The sequence below is a fragment of the Equus asinus genome, chromosome 4 (genome assembly GCF_041296235.1).
Source record: "Equus asinus isolate D_3611 breed Donkey chromosome 4, EquAss-T2T_v2, whole genome shotgun sequence".
NCBI lineage: Eukaryota > Metazoa > Chordata > Mammalia > Perissodactyla > Equidae > Equus > Equus asinus.
In genome coordinates this window covers 100,918,550-100,934,156 of record NC_091793.1, presented here as the reverse complement: position 1 = coordinate 100,934,156, position 15,607 = coordinate 100,918,550, and the positions used below count along the sequence as shown (strand labels likewise).

Sequence of the window (15,607 nt, the reverse complement as noted above, 5' to 3'; positions counted from 1 at the left end):
AGAGGAAGCTGATCTCAAACATTAGTTTCAAAGCAAGAGAGAAATCACAATAGACGAGTGGTTTTATGGCCTTACCCTGCTTTTCCTCCTTCCCCTACGCCCACCTCCCAAAAAAGAAATCTTACGCGGCAGATCAGTGTGTTAAAAAGTAGAGCCACCCTAGTTATGTGAGAGAGAGGACCCAGAGGGCTCCCTGGTTGAATTCTTTGCCGCCCCCCGACACTGAAAACTACCATTGTACACTCTTTTCCAATGAGAACCTGTTCCCTAGAAACCAGAATTCCACAAAATGCTCATCATCTAGAAAAGGTATGAGTAAAAGAATACTGATACTAAATCTAACGTATTTTCATAATACAAACCCATAACAGTTAGAAAGGGTCCAAAGGAGAGATCTGTGGGCTTTGAAATAAGGGTAGGAATAACTCAGAACTGATTTTTCGTACAGCATGTTTCCTGGAGACCTTCTCTCAAAGCAGGTCTCAGGAGATACTGCATTGTGTGTGGGAGCAGTGATGGAAACCTTCTGGGGGTCTTTGTCTCACACAGGCCTCTCAGGAATAGATGTCAGCAGATACTACCTGGTCGGTGGGTGGGAAGTGAGAGAGGGGAGAGAGTAAGCTAGAATGGGTTTATAAAATCCTGGAACTTAGAATGAGAGAGCTCCTGAAAAAAAGTAATTTTAGGAAAAATGAGAAGAAATAACACTTGATGTAGCTCATAATAAAGATAACATTACACACATTATAAGTAACTTGAGAAGGTAAGTAGGTGGGTGGGTGGATAGATGAAAGATAATGCATAAGAGATTATAGTGTATCACTATACGTGAAAAGTGCTTGTGTTGTGTACTAATTTTTTGAGATTGAACAGATCAAAGATTTTTTTATTTTTATTGAGAAAAACATTAGCTTATAACATTATATAAATTTCAGGTGTACATCATTATATTGTGATTTCTGTGTAGACTACATCATGTTCACCACCCAGAGACTCGTTACCATCCCTCACCATGTGCCCTTTTACTCCTTTTACCCTCTCCCCCCCACCTTCCCCTCCAACAACCACCAATATGTTCTATATGTTTGTGTATTTTTTTGTTTTTTTATCTTCCACTTACGAGAGAAATAATAATGATATTTGACTTTCTCCATTTTACTTATTTCAATTAACACAATACCCTCAAGGTCCATCCATGTTATCACAAATGGCACTATTTCATGTTTTGTACGGCTGAGTAGTATTCCAGTATATATAAACCACATCTTCTTTATCCATTCATCCATTGATGGGCACTGAGGTTGTTTCCAAATCTTGGCTATTGTGAGAGCAAAGAGTTTTAAACCTGGAAATTAAAGACCTTAGCAGTCACAGAACATTTTTTTGTCACAAAACATATTTTATAGTCTTTATCCAAGAGCTTACAAAGGATTGATTGTAATATTGATTAATTGATTATTAATGCTTACAGAGTTGGATGCAAGACCAGAATACACACACACACACACACACACACACTCACTCACACTCTCTCTCTCTCTCCCTCTCTCTCTCTCTTTCTGTCTCTCTCTCTCTGTCTGTCTCTCTGTCTCTGTCATGTAAGAATGGGTGAGGATAAATCAGACCAAAGAGAAAATAGGGGTAAGAGCAGGAAATTTTACGTTACTGCAGACATGGCCCTGTGTTTCCTAATTGCCAAAGCAAAAATGGAAACATAGCTAATCCCATGATTCAGTGATTACAATGTGGAGGAAAATCCAAGAAGCAGGAACGCCGTAACTATTCCTAGTCCTGAGACCTGAGAAGATCCTCCTGGAGATGTAGTGAACATGCTGTGTTATTTAGTGAATCATTCATATTTATATAATGAAACCCATAGAACCTGTGTAACTCCAATTTATATACTCTTATAAATTTACTTGAAAGTGAGAAAATGAGCACAAGGTTGCGTGCTTACCAGTTACATTTGTTTTCAGCAAATATTCACGAAATAGCAATGTGGTTGGAAAAGGCCAGAAAAGGATGTAAAGAGTTAACTGAAATGCAACCATTATGGATTTTTCCAAATGAGAAAATAATAGATAAAATAATACTAATAATACCTGAATGGTAATGACTTCAACTACAATATCATTAAATTGAGATCATCTGTTTATTGTAATTTATTGACTACAGCAAAATTGAAGGGAAACTTAAATATCCATCAGTAGGAATTACATCATTTCAGTGTAGTTGGTGTTCATTTATGACCAGCTGAAATTGTGTTTGGTATTAAAATATGTATGAGGGTGAGTGTGTGTGCCTGTGTGTGTTTCCATGGAGGGCTGCATGTTTAGATTTCTAAAAAACACCTGAAATATGATTAACCTAATTTCTAATCTGGCAGTTGAGTAGCATTCTCTGTTTTTACGTGGGTCATCCTCCTCTTTTTCCTTCCAACCTGGCTATTTCTACACTGTTGAAATCAAATTAAGCCTTATTTCAATCCACTTCCAAGTAATAGAAGAAAGCTGCTTCTTGTTTCAGCTTTAACACTCGTTTCTCCTAAAGCGTCTATTTCTGTAATTGAGAGTCTGCTCTGTTTCATTACGACCTATTTTGTTAGCAGGCAATTTTTTTGGTACTGATACTGCAAACTGTCCTTTGGGTCTTTTCCGAACTTTCTGTTTGGTCTTGTTGAGATGTGCGTCTATTTTGACACCAGTAACTTACTGTGTACACTACTGTATCTATAAAATGTCTGGCCCCTCTTCTCTGCAACCTGCAAACAGTACTTTTTCAAAATGTTCTTATTCATTTTTAAATTAATTTTATGATAGGTTTGAGTTGCAAGAAAATCTCTGTTGATATTTTTGCCTGGTATCCTGATCTTTTTAACAGTGTGCTAAATATAACTTAACCTTTTTCAATAACTTAGGAGTTATCACAGTGAAAACTCAGTGATTGCGTGTTTAATACAATGGTGCTCACAGGATCAGTTGAGGTTCATGGGGCTGTTGCTCTTATGCTGTCCTTTGTATAGTTTTCCTGTTTTATTGCTTGTTTTTAGTTTTCACTGCTAGATACCATCCATATGCTTACTTTGTAGCAGCCCTACCCTCAATGCAACCCCTTTTTTCCCTAATTTCCTGCTTTTCATTTGTTGTGGCCGGGAAAAATAGCTGACCAAGTTGTTAAAAATATTTGTAAAGCTATGGATAAATAAGCTTTGAAGCAGGGCCTCTCTTAGGGGGTTATTTGTTTGTTTGCTTATTTTGTTATGTCTTGTTTTTAAGACTTTAGGGCATGAACTGCTGAAATAGCTATTTTGGGTATTTGGAGACATTTTCCCCCCTTTATTTTGAGAGGAGGTCATAAGCTGTATTTTAGGTAAATAAGTAATGATGTTTTTAATCAATTACTACAATTCAGATTATTTTATATTTTGGATATCTAATGGTTGTATTTAATAAGTTATTTGAAAAATAAAGTTTAGTCTACAGAATAAACATAATCTTTATCTTTGTCATTTGTAAGTTCTGTAGGATGGCTCCAGTTTTCTTACCAAATCATTAAAAATGCACTTTCTTTGAAATTGATCCCCTCTCCCTTTTTTTAACCTTGGTTGGTAACTTAGATGTCTTTTTTATTAGTAAGTACAGGATACCCAAGAAAAAGATCTGCAAAAGGGAAAGGCTGGTTCTCTTTTTTCTTTTACTTTCAAGGGAAACTTGTCTAGCCTCTGATAGACAACAAGGAAGGACAACCTGAGGAGGAGGATGCTGCATTGCCACTGTTGAAGCTTGAGACCTGTCAGGATGTCAGAGTTTTCATTTAGTTTCTTTTCTTTCTTTCTTTTTTTTTTTTTTTTGCTGAGGAAGATTCGCTCTGAGCTAACATCTGTTGCCAATCCTCCTCTTTTTGCTTAAGGAAGATTCACCCTGAGCTGACATCTGTGCCAGTCTTCCTCTATTTTTTTGTATGTGGGTCACCTCCACAGCATGACTGCCAATGAGTGGTGTGGGTCTACATGCAGCAACTGAACCCAGGCTTCCAAAGCAAGTGTGCCGAACTTAACCACTAGGCCACAAGGCCAGTCTAGGGTTTTCGTTTGTGTTGCCTGCATCAGAAACCAAATGGAGTCAGTCTTTCACTCTTTACATAATGATAAAATAATGGCTTAAAACTAAGTGTGTTTTCCATTTCAGGTTATGGTTTTGTCGACTTTGACAGTCCTGCAGCAGCTCAGAAAGCTGTGTCTGCCCTGAAGGCTAATGGAGTTCAAGCTCAAATGGCAAAGGTGAGTTAAGAGCCAATAATCGCTTCTCTCGTCTCTGGCTTTGGTGCTGAAGCCTGACACATTGCTTCTCCATTCTCCCCTCCATCCCAGCTAACCATTGTTACTTCTGGACGCTTGTCCCATGCCTCCAGATCCTCAAAGAGTACTTTTAATGCAATGTGAGCTACAGATGCTATTTTGAATCTGTATAAGTCAAACATTTTTAGAAATCGGTTATGTATGGGATATAAATTACTCTGGTAGTTCTGCAGTGGCTGTATTCAAGACTTGTTTCTGATGAACTTTTAGATTCCAGATGAGGAATCTGTTGTTGAAGTGATATTTATGCCCCGGTCTTTATGGCCCAAATGTAAACTTGGGTGACATCATACCTAGTACCTATGGTGCACTTAAGATAGTCACATAATTATGTATATATTTTTTTCCATTTGTGGTCCTTCAATTGCTGTGGAAAATATTTTCAAGCCTGAAACTTGGCAGTTTGATATTTTGTGTATTCTTTTAGAGAGATCAATAATTTTATATTATCTGGCTTCTTGAAGTACAGAGAGAAGTAATTTTGTGCTGTCTTCTGCTGCTTCTGAATAGAAGCACGTGATCTTTCCCTGAGGAGCATTCCTATTTCCATAAGGAAAGAAATTTATGGAAGTTAAAGGACTCTGGTAAAGAGATAAGTTAAGTGCTAAGACCTTAAGGCTACTGAAGGGCATATATGCAGCTACCAGGATCGAGATTTATCTCGACTAAAAGAATCAACTTAAAGATTTCAGGAATAAATGAAAGGGATCACCTTTCGAAAGTAGTTCTGGACTTCTAATATTTTTAAAGCTGTGGATTGAGTTGGACTAATTTTAGCTTTTCTTGAACTCCAGAGTAAAAAGGTAAAATAAACAGGAACTGTAAATATTAAGCACCATGATTTTCAGATTATTTGCTCATAATATTGAGCAAGTTCCCTGTGGCGTTGTTGAAAGACAATGATTATGAAGTTTTAAATAAGTGTAATTGTGAATATGCAGTACCTGTGTTGTATAATGATTTGCAGAATGTTTAATCTGCCTCTGTCAACAATGGGTAGCCATACATTTTGTAAGCAGGACTTTTAAGGCACAATCAGAAATCAGCTCTATTTTTCCCTCTGCTCTGTCCATTTCTTCTGCTCCATGAAGCTCCTGCTTCCTCCTCTCTTGGATAAAATCCAGGGCAGTTCCCATGACTTTCCTGGCCACTCTCATTATTTTAAAAAGTCCCTTCAATTTCTGGTTAATTTTTTTCTGTCGAATGAATACCTCTTGATTTTTCATATCCAAACTTCATGGAACATAATTATCTTTCAATACATTTTCAGCTGTTTCTCTATATATTTAAACAAACCTCGGTGTATTTTAAAGAAGATGTTGTATGGGGAAAATCTCAAGTTACATTCCAAATACAATTTGTAAAATGTCAGAATCATGTGTAAAGGTTTCAGAAACTCTGCTGAGAGTCAGCAAAAGGGAGTGTGTCTTGGATGTTGCTGGTGCTGAAAGAAATCACAGCTTACAAAGCAGTTGTCTGTTAACAATAACAAATAATTATTTGGTGATCAGGAAGCAATGTTTTAAAGGTTTACATCCCAAGATAACCATCTATTATGTGTGCGTATACACACACATATACACACCTACAGATATGTAACAAATATATTTAGTTACATTTTAGGAAATTTGGGGTTGTGATTAATGTGTAATACATTATAATTTTTTTTATTTGAAATAATAGGAAATAAACTTCTGGTTAACATTTTGATGCTGAATTCTGATTTTCAAGAACACATTACTGATGTTAGGTGTGTGATACCTGTAATCTAAATGTCCAGTCCTGTTTATTTGATGAAATTTTGAGTATCCTTTAATGTTAAAGCGTCTCCCTTCCCCCAGCTCACGTCTGTTCTAAGTAGTAAGCCCGTAGTGGGATGGGAGCATGGTTAGTTTCTTTCCTGTTTCTGAACTTGTGTTTTTCCCACTCTTCCATCATCTGGCTAGCCGTGGTTTCTAACCCCTCCGGGGTTGGAGTAGTGGTAAGGATGGGAAAGCTTCTTGACCTGACAATGATGTAATCTGGTGTTGATTTCTCTGGCCAGACAGAGAGCTGACGCTTTCCCTCTTGGAATGCTTTGGGAATTTTTCAGAGATCTCTTACACCACTCCCCTCCCCTCCCAGTTGATCTTTCCTGGTTCCTTGAAGCTAGAGAATACCTATTCTCAGGCCATTAGCCTCAGCTCCTGATAATCTAAGGGTCTGTCTTCAGCCCCTTTCTGCTGGGGCCTCCTTGCCCTTCAAGGCAGCTTTCTTGGGAGAATTAGCACGTCCCTGGGCCTGCTCTGCATTGTGTGGCCCACATCTAAGGTATGTTTGCCAACTGTCTGTGGAAGAGTTGTTACTTCCCAACCAACTTTAGGCTCCTTCAGCCAGGCTTTTTTACCTTTTAGATTCCTCAGGCTTAAGTTGGACGTTGATCTGTTATATCCACCAAGCTCCATGGGACACAGATCAGGCCTCCTGAGTGATCTGTTGAAGCCCCTCTTACTTGCCTGGTGGTGATAGTGAAGCAGCCCACATGGGGAGACTCAGAACACATCGGCGTTTCTCTCCTTATGTTGATTCTCAGCCTCTCCAGGCTCTCATAGGCAGGCAGGAGGTGGGTGGGTGGTCAGCTGAGCATCCCAAACCAGCTCTCAGCCAGCTCCTCTGCAGACTCTCTTTAGGTGGTCTGGTTTTTCATTCTGGAATGTGCGAGTGCCTGATACCCATTGTTTTGTGGCTTCTACTGAAACAGTTAGAAAGAGGCCTGTTTTAACAACCTACTACAAATGCAGGGTCCTTATTTAGAGCAGCCCCGTGAACACTTACTTAGGCATCTTTTCAGTGCTGATGATATTAAGCTGCATAGTATATTAAATATACAGTTTATTTTTTAAATTGCTTTTTCTCCCCAAATCCCCCTAGTACATAGTTGTGTATTTTAGTTGTGGGTCCTTCTAGTTGTGGCTTATGGGATGCCACCTCAACCTGGCCTGACGAGCGGTGCCATGTCCGCACCCAGGATCCAAACCAGCGAAACCCTGGGCCACAGAAGCGGAGCGCGCAAACTTAACCACTCAGCCCCGGGGCCGGCCCCTACACTGTTTTGAAGAAGTCTTTACAGTACGTTTAGTCGAAACTGGCCTGGGTATAGATTGGCACTACATGTCATGTCAATAGTGTGCTTTGAATGCTAGCTTTCCCATGGGTTGATAATGAGCACTGTTCAAAGACCTCCTTAGGAGGCTTGGTCCTGTAAATTGGCTAGGAAAAATGATCCCTTCCCACATCATCTGTAGGGGAGGAATAGTACGCAGGTTCAGAGATGCTGGCAGTGTGCCAACATTCTGCACTTTATGAATTTCTTCACGTCTCTGTAGAGTGACTGAGTTTCCTGGACCTGATTTCTTTTTTGTTATATTATTAAAGGTACAAAAGGTATTTTAAATACTAGAGCATCCATTGTTCCATACCATAACCATGGATTTGAGTAGCTGGAGTTGACTTAGCCCCTTTACCGCTATCTAGATAAAGGAGCACCTGGCATGCACCTTTTGTGGAGACAAGTTTTTTTTTTTTTTTTTTTTTTTTGAGGAAAATTAGCCCCAAGCTAACATCTGCTGCCAATCCTCCTTTTTTTGCTGAGGAAGACTGGCCCTGAGCCAACATCTGTGCCCATCTTCCTCTACTTTATATGTGGGACGCCTACCACAGCATGGCTTGCTGAGCGGTGCTGTGTCCGCATCCAGGATCCAAAGCAGCGAACCCTGGGCCACTGAAGTGGAATGAGCAAACTTAACCGCTGTGCCACCAGGCTGGCCCCATGTGAAGACAATTTTTAAGAGAAGTTTATATCTGGCTTCTCTGTTCGAATGATGAGGGACCTGTCACAGTCCACTTTCCTCTAGTGAATTAATCAGGGTACTACAAGCTTTTAAAAATTCACATTGCTGGGGCCAGCCCTGTGGCCGAGTGGTTCAGTCCACTTGCTCCGCTGCAGGTGGCCCAGTGTTTCGTCGGTTCGGATCCTGGGCACGGACATGGTGCCGCTCATCCAGCCATGCTGAGGCGGCATCCCACATGCCACAACTGGAAGGACCCACAACTAAGAATATACAACAATGTACTGGGGGGCTTTGGGGAGAAAAAGGAAAACATAAAAAAAAATCTTAAAAAAAAAAATTTCACATTGCCACGTATTAAAGCCTTGCTTTCTTATGCAATCAGAAAAAACGAAGGGGCATTCTAGTAGGGGCGTCCAGGGGTAGGGGAGAATATAATACTGTTTGACATGTTGGCTACCTGAGTGGAAAAGGGACTCCACAGATACTAAAAACTGAATTGCAGAACTGCGAGTGGAGAGCATTAGGCAGCAATGACTGTTTCTTATTCCTGTTTTAATTTTCACTGCCTTGCTGGGTACCTGGCATATAGTAGATATGAAATGTTTGTTTTGTTGGTGATGAAAGAAGCCAGTTATGCAAGAGAAAGACTTTCTTCCCAGATTGGACGGATATTGAGAATTAAGAACGAGACATTTGAAAATTATATTTATTGAGCTCTGTCCATAGAGTACTCAGATGAAACTTTTCAAAAGATTTTCCCAAAGGCTCAAGGCCATTTCTGTTTATGTTAAACTTGGCATTCATTTCAGATGTGTGCATTTTTAAAATAAAAGAACCAGAATCTATGGAAAGAAGAGAAAAACTCAGTTAACGAGCTGAAAAGACATAAAACTCAGATCAACCTTGGTGATATCTGTAATAGAGTGACTTCTGTGGGCCTTTCAGCAGTACCGCTTAAGGCCTGCTGGGGGTCAGCAGTCATCATATGTTGTTTGCCTGGTAGTCAGCTTGCACGTTTTTGACAGTAAACAGGCAGTCAGTAGAGCAAGAATTTAATCCCCCTTCCACACAGAGGTCTACCGTGCTTCAAGCAGTTTGCATTCGCATGCCCGTAAGCAGCTATCTGCTGGTTGGTGAACCTATTCAGCACAAGAGAAAACAGATGTCTGGTCTTCCTGCCAAGTCCCTTTCTTGCATTTTAGGAACCATTCCACATGCACAGGGAGGTTTTTGTTAATTTCTTTCAGATGACGACCGAGTGCTTTACACTAGGCGGGACCTCCGAGCCCTGCTTTTCTACTCAAGTGAACATTAGTAGCCATTTATCCCTCTCACGGCCAATGTAGGATCTAGTTTTCTACTTGTTAGAGAAGCCATTGATCTCTCTCCATGCCTAGGGACAAAAAGAGGCCCGTTGGCCCCATTTTTATGTTTGGCCACCCATAATTTACAGAATAATTGTTTTTTTAGACATAGCATTGTGTGTAATAAAACAGAGTTATGGTTGTCACTGATTTTAAAGAAACTAAATTACCCTCATTCAGGAACCACCCCACTTACTACAAGTATTATATATACCATTCACTATGAATGTATGGTAATTAGAATGCATGGACACTGTGGGGATTAGATATTTTTGTGGCCAGTACTGCCAGCTTGGAGTTTCTTCTTGTACTTGGTTTTTGGTTTTTTTTTTTAATTATTGCAGCTTTGTGGTCAGTGTTTGCATTAGGATAAGCTGACTATTTGAAAAGAAAGATAAATAACGTTAGTTCTCAGGGTCATACCCAATGAAGAAACCTAATTAACTGAGTTGTTGCTATTGAAAACAAATGCCTTAAAATCGTAGGAAATGTTTACTTGTAGTTAGTCTGCTCCATCTGTTTATCAAAGAATGGGTCAAGGGCTCAATTTCTTTCTGGATTCTGACTTTAGCACTTACTGTATTTTTCTTCATTGGTGAACTTTCAAGAATCAAGACTTTAAAGAATATAATATTTTTATTGATATTTTAATAACATAAGCAACTAAAACAGATTTAGAAAGTGCTTAGTACCTACCTTGTCAACCCTTTTAAAAATACTTCACATATGACAAATTCTCCTATGAACGTTCTTAAATATTAGTCATTTAGATTTTTATAACTTAAAAAGAACTTCAAAAGAAAGCCAACAATATTTGTGTGTTTCTTATGTACATCTTTTTTTTATGCCATATCTTTGTCCAAGGAGCAAAAAAATGCTTTTTAATTAGGGGGTTCCCAGCTTTATTCTGAATCTGACAAAGCATGATTCAGACATCTAATAAGATAGATTTGATCATATCACTCTCTTGTTTCCATGCCTCCAAAAGCTGCCCATTTTTCCAGGCGGAGCTTTCTGACTGTGCTCCTCGCCCCTCAACCACCAGAGTACATGAAATCACAGGATAAACGTGGCTTACCTCCCTGGAGGATCAGTATTACTTGAAAGTCTTAGGTCACGAATACTGTTTGTGTGTTAAAGCAAACTCCAATATTTAGAAAGTAGATTGCAAAATTAATGTGACTTTTTTTTTTTAAGGTAAAGCACAAGACTTTAAGGAAATTTTGCAGCTCTGGCAAGCTACTTTTTGGGCCTCTGCCTACAGACTCTTCAGGATACATAGTCCTTTTCTTTGCTGTTAGCATTGCTTAAGTGGAAAAGTTTAAGCAGCAGTGACTGACAAAGTAAAATCAAACTTCTTAGTTAGCATTTCATAGTCTGGGTTCAGCCTTGTGACTTGTGCTTGTTTCTCAAGTCTCAATGTCATGTTGTCTGAAAAGTCTTCCCTAATCTTCCTAAGATAAGCGCCTCTCTGTCCTCTCATGTGATTTGTACACATCTCTATTGTAGCACTCGTTACAGGTGTTTCTATCTCCCCTACTTAACTGTTGGCAGCTAGAAGATAGGACTAGAGTCATGGTTGTTTTGTAAGGAGAGTCTGGGCCGTATGAGATGGACTGTAAATGTCCTTTGGCTGTATGAGGCTTCAGGGCTCCTCAGTACCCACCTTCAGAGAGAAAGGACCCCACATGCATTAGCCGATTAGGAGCAGACTTCCACAGGAATAAATACAGTCTTTCGCACCCGAGGAAAGCTTCCGGCACTTGGGACTTAGAGCTGACTTCAGAGGGCTGGTCAAGGAGCTGTGCAGTTAACTGGGCAGAGGTAGTAAGTGAAGTGGAAATAAGGAGATAAGATTCTACCTCTCATCCCACCTCGGAAGAATATGAAAATTTTAATACCTAAGACCATTTTGCCTTTCCCTATATTTTGAAACATTCTGTCTATTATTTTAGTGCCTTAGGATTTATTAAATTGCCTTCCACTTTTTATACATTAAAGATACACTTCATGTGATTGTCACTAGGAGGTTTTGCTCAGCGTAAGATAATCAGTGGTACCGTGCTGAATTCATCAATTTCAGCTAGAAGGAAAGGTAGTTGCCATTTTGTTTAGCCTATGAAGGGTTAATGAAGTTAAGTGTTTGGCTTGCTGTTGAGCATTTGAAAATTTTTAATTTTTTCTGTGGACCCACCCACACCGACACACCCCCGAGAATTTGAGTCACCCAGGCTGGGAGCCTCTGCTCCATACCTTTGGGACTGGCCTGGTGACATGCTGCCGCCTTCTGTCGGAACCAGGAAGCCATAGCGATGGTGCTTTTTGCCCAGAATTTCTCAGTCTTCGGTAACTTTAATTCTTGGGAATACTAGGGTATTTGCCATTCCCTCGGATACCAGATTGTTAGTTTAAATCTTGCCCATAAGTATAGCACAAAAGATCAGTGTTCACTTTTACTTGGAGATTTTATGAAAGGGCAGGTTTCATTTCAGGTTTAATTAATGCCTGGACACACTTGGAAGTAGAGACTTTGTACAATTCGAACATGTGTATGCTTCACATATATTTTTAAAAAGTACTGTGCATTTTGAAAATCTAAAATATAATGAGTATCCTCTCCTGCTGCCTAAGGCTAAAACATCAATTAATGACTTTACTAATAGTGCTTATTAAAGAAAACTTAGAAGCTTGCATAATTCAATATGTAAAGATCCAATTGGTTAATAAGATCAAAGGAAAGCCTGCTGTAAAATTAATTGACCATCCTAATCTCACAATTGCAGAGGTGAATTTTGACTTGGTCAGAAAATATTCCATTTGTCATATAAGCTTTTTCCCTGATGATTTAACACCATACTCTTAATAAATATATATAGCAGTTACTGGTTCTCAGAAAATACAGTTGCATATCTTTGGTGTCAGCTGATTCTATCTCGGCAAAGGAAAGATGAGTAACAAATGATCTGATTATTGCTTCTCGAACTTTCATATGCATATGAATCACCTGGAAATCTTGGTAAAACGCAGCTTCTAGTGCTGTAGGTCTTGCATGGGGCCTGGGCTTCTGCATTCCTAATTGGCTTTCAGGTGGTTCCATCACTGCTGGCCCCTGGATCGCTGTTTGAGTAGCAAGAATTTAGCAAAACTCCCTCCCCCATCTAGAGTTCAGCTTTACCCAGATTCTAAAATTTTCTCTGCCTTGAGTTTATCATTTTATATGGCTTTGAGTGTTCTTGTTTTTGTTAATTTAGGAGCTCTCCTTTTCCTATTGGTGATCCCAAGTCAGAAATAGTCAGGACCTTGCCATGGAGCAGAGGAGGGGAATTTGGGCAAAGCTCCCCTGGACTTTAGATGGGTTGGCCTGGAATCTGTTGTGTTTTTCTGGATTGAGTTATCAGCAGTAATAGCCTTCTGCGCAATATTGTGCCTGAGATGGACTGTGGAGGAGAGGGTTATTTTTGGGAACGCTGCAAACAGCTGAGAGTTGTGGTTCCATGAAGGCATCCTCTTCAACTCAGCAGTGCCTGCCAGCAGTTCCACTTCCAAATCTGCTAAGAATGGCTCAGTGGGACAAGTCTGACCTGCACAGATTGTCCAGGCTTCAGACACTCTTTTCAAGTGTCCAGGGTGACTTGGGCGTTCTGTAGTTCCCATGATCTTGCTAGGGATTACTGAAAGGACCTGAGCAAAGACAGTGGCTAAGTAAAAGTAGATGTGTTGACACAAATATCTCATCTTCTATGGGGAATTAGTGAACAATTCTCTGTTCTGTTTTAGCAACAGGAACAAGATCCTACCAACCTGTATATTTCTAATTTGCCGTTGTCCATGGATGAGCAAGAACTTGAAAATATGCTCAAACCATTTGGACAAGTTATTTCTACGAGGATACTACGTGATTCCAGTGGTACAAGTCGTGGTGTTGGCTTTGCTAGGTAAGCATGCTGCACTGTCTTTACTATGTCAACAACAACAGCTCTGCTCAGTTTCCTGGAAAATAAAAATTGAGCAAGAAGAGAGAATTTAAGCAGGGTTATGGGAGTCAGTTACACCACGAATTTAAATGTGTAAATACTGGTTTGCATTTTTCCAAATCTTTTAGAAGTTCATTAGGATTCTTGAACCTGAGGACACTAAATATTTGGTGACTCAGGGCAAGGAAATATCAGATGAGCGATAATTCTGAAAGTGTGTGTCCCTAATATTTTGATTAATTAGATCAGGATGCCTATAACTTCTTAAAAATAAAGATCTCAGGTTCCTAAATAGATTGGTATTTTTTTTGGCATTAGATGGGAGTTTGAATCATCATTGATAAAGTCAATGAATGAGATTATTTCAAACATCCGGAAAGGAAGACGCCCATCTAACCACCAGTTGCTATACTGATTGTAGCATTTTATAATTTTGTTTCAGATTCTTTTTTTAAGAAGTCAAAAGTTACAGATATCGGAAGTGCCCTCACTCCTTCCGTCTTATTTTTATCCCTTTCTCCCCAGAAAGGATACTCCAGTGTAATGAGCAATTTGGTTTCTAAAGGAAAAATCTTACACAGAAGGAGCTTTGATTTTTGACATAGTTCTAATCCAAAAACCCATGCACAAAAACTGATTTTACATTATTTAAGAACCTATTAATACTGTGCAGTAACAGATATGTAAAGTATTGACTTTGATTTTGAAGGAAAAATTGCTGACCTTTTTACGTTATCCTATTTGATGACAATCACATCAAACACAGACCTATGAGATAACAAAGCAAGCTTTGTTCACTGTTTACATAGAAGAAAATTGAGGCAAAGATGGGACTTTTCCACTGTCACCAGACTGCCAACTAATGAAGCAAGGTCTGGTACTCATTCTTCTGGCTTTTAGTTCTTTCTGTTAGCAAGATAATTTTATAATTAACTAAAATATTCTACAGGTAGAAAGTCACCAAGGCTAGCGTCTCCAGAGTATACTTCATTAGTTGAAAGGATCAAGATGAGGGGCTCGCCTGGTGGCATCGCGGTTAAGTTCACGTTCTGCACACTTTGGTGGCCCAGGGTCCGCCAGTTTGGATCCTGGGTGTGAACCCATGCACTGCTCATCAAGCCATGCTGTGGCAGGCATCCCATATACAAAGTGGGGGAAGATGGGCACAGATGTTAGCTCAGGGTCACTCTTCCTCAGCAGAAAGAGGAGGATTTGTGACAGATGTTAGCTCAGGGCTAATCTTCCTCCAAAAAACAAAGGATCCAGATGAAACAATGAAAAGATGGTCACCTAAAAATTGTCACCTCTGTGGGTGTTCTTCTGAAAGCAGATCAAGTAGTTTCAGTTCTACGTCCAAAGTCAGAACCCAGTTAAATTCAGTTGCTTTTTAACACTATCACTACCCGTTGAAACCAAGATGTAAGTCTCTGGGTAGTCCAGGAGTGTAGCACATTTGATTGGATTATGGAATATTTCTTCCATTAAAGAAAAATAAGTTGGGGTCGGCCCGGTGGTGCCACCGTTAAGTTCACACATTTCTGCTTTGGCGGCCTGGGATTCACCAATTCAGATCCCAGGTTCAGACCTACGCACCACTTGTGAAGCCATGCTGTGGCAGGCGTCCACATAAAGTAGAGGAAGATGGGCACGGATGTTAGCTCAGGGCCAGTCTTCCTCAGAAAAAAAAAGAGGAGGATTGGCGGCAGATGTTAGCTCAGGGCTAATCTTCCTCAAAAATAAAAAAAAAAATTGTTAAAAAAAAAAGAAAAAGAAGTCAAAATAATTTAATTCCCCTGAAATGTTTCTCGAATGTTTTTAGCCTCCTGCAGATGTAGAATGAGCTGTAGAGTTAGGCTTTTTCCTTTAATTACTCCTCCAAAGCCAAGATGACAAAGAAGGTAAATAGTTAACTTCACTAATTCAATTTTAAATGTGAAACACATATAAGGCACACTCTGATTCGCACTAGTTCTTATCATGACTTTTGACCCTGTCATTTTGTGAATATGTGAAAGGAAAGACCATCTTTCAATGACCAGTAGTCTACCAGCAGTAAATCCTGAGTATTTTAAACTGGTATTT

At 39.5% G+C, this 15,607-nt stretch overlaps 1 protein-coding gene across 20 annotated transcripts in view; it reads left to right on the top strand.

Annotated features, from left to right (window-relative positions):
* Nucleotides 1-15,607, top strand: part of RBMS1 (RNA binding motif single stranded interacting protein 1) — a 206,781-nt gene that overhangs the window by 163,174 nt on the left and 28,000 nt on the right. For all 20 annotated transcript variants that reach the window (XM_014859998.3, XM_070507950.1, XM_014859988.3 and 17 more), the window contains exons 4-5: nt 4,188-4,279; nt 13,329-13,486. In XM_014859998.3, the coding sequence (XP_014715484.1) occupies nt 4,188-4,279; nt 13,329-13,486 (250 nt within the window). The remainder of the gene's footprint in view (nt 1-4,187; nt 4,280-13,328; nt 13,487-15,607) is intronic.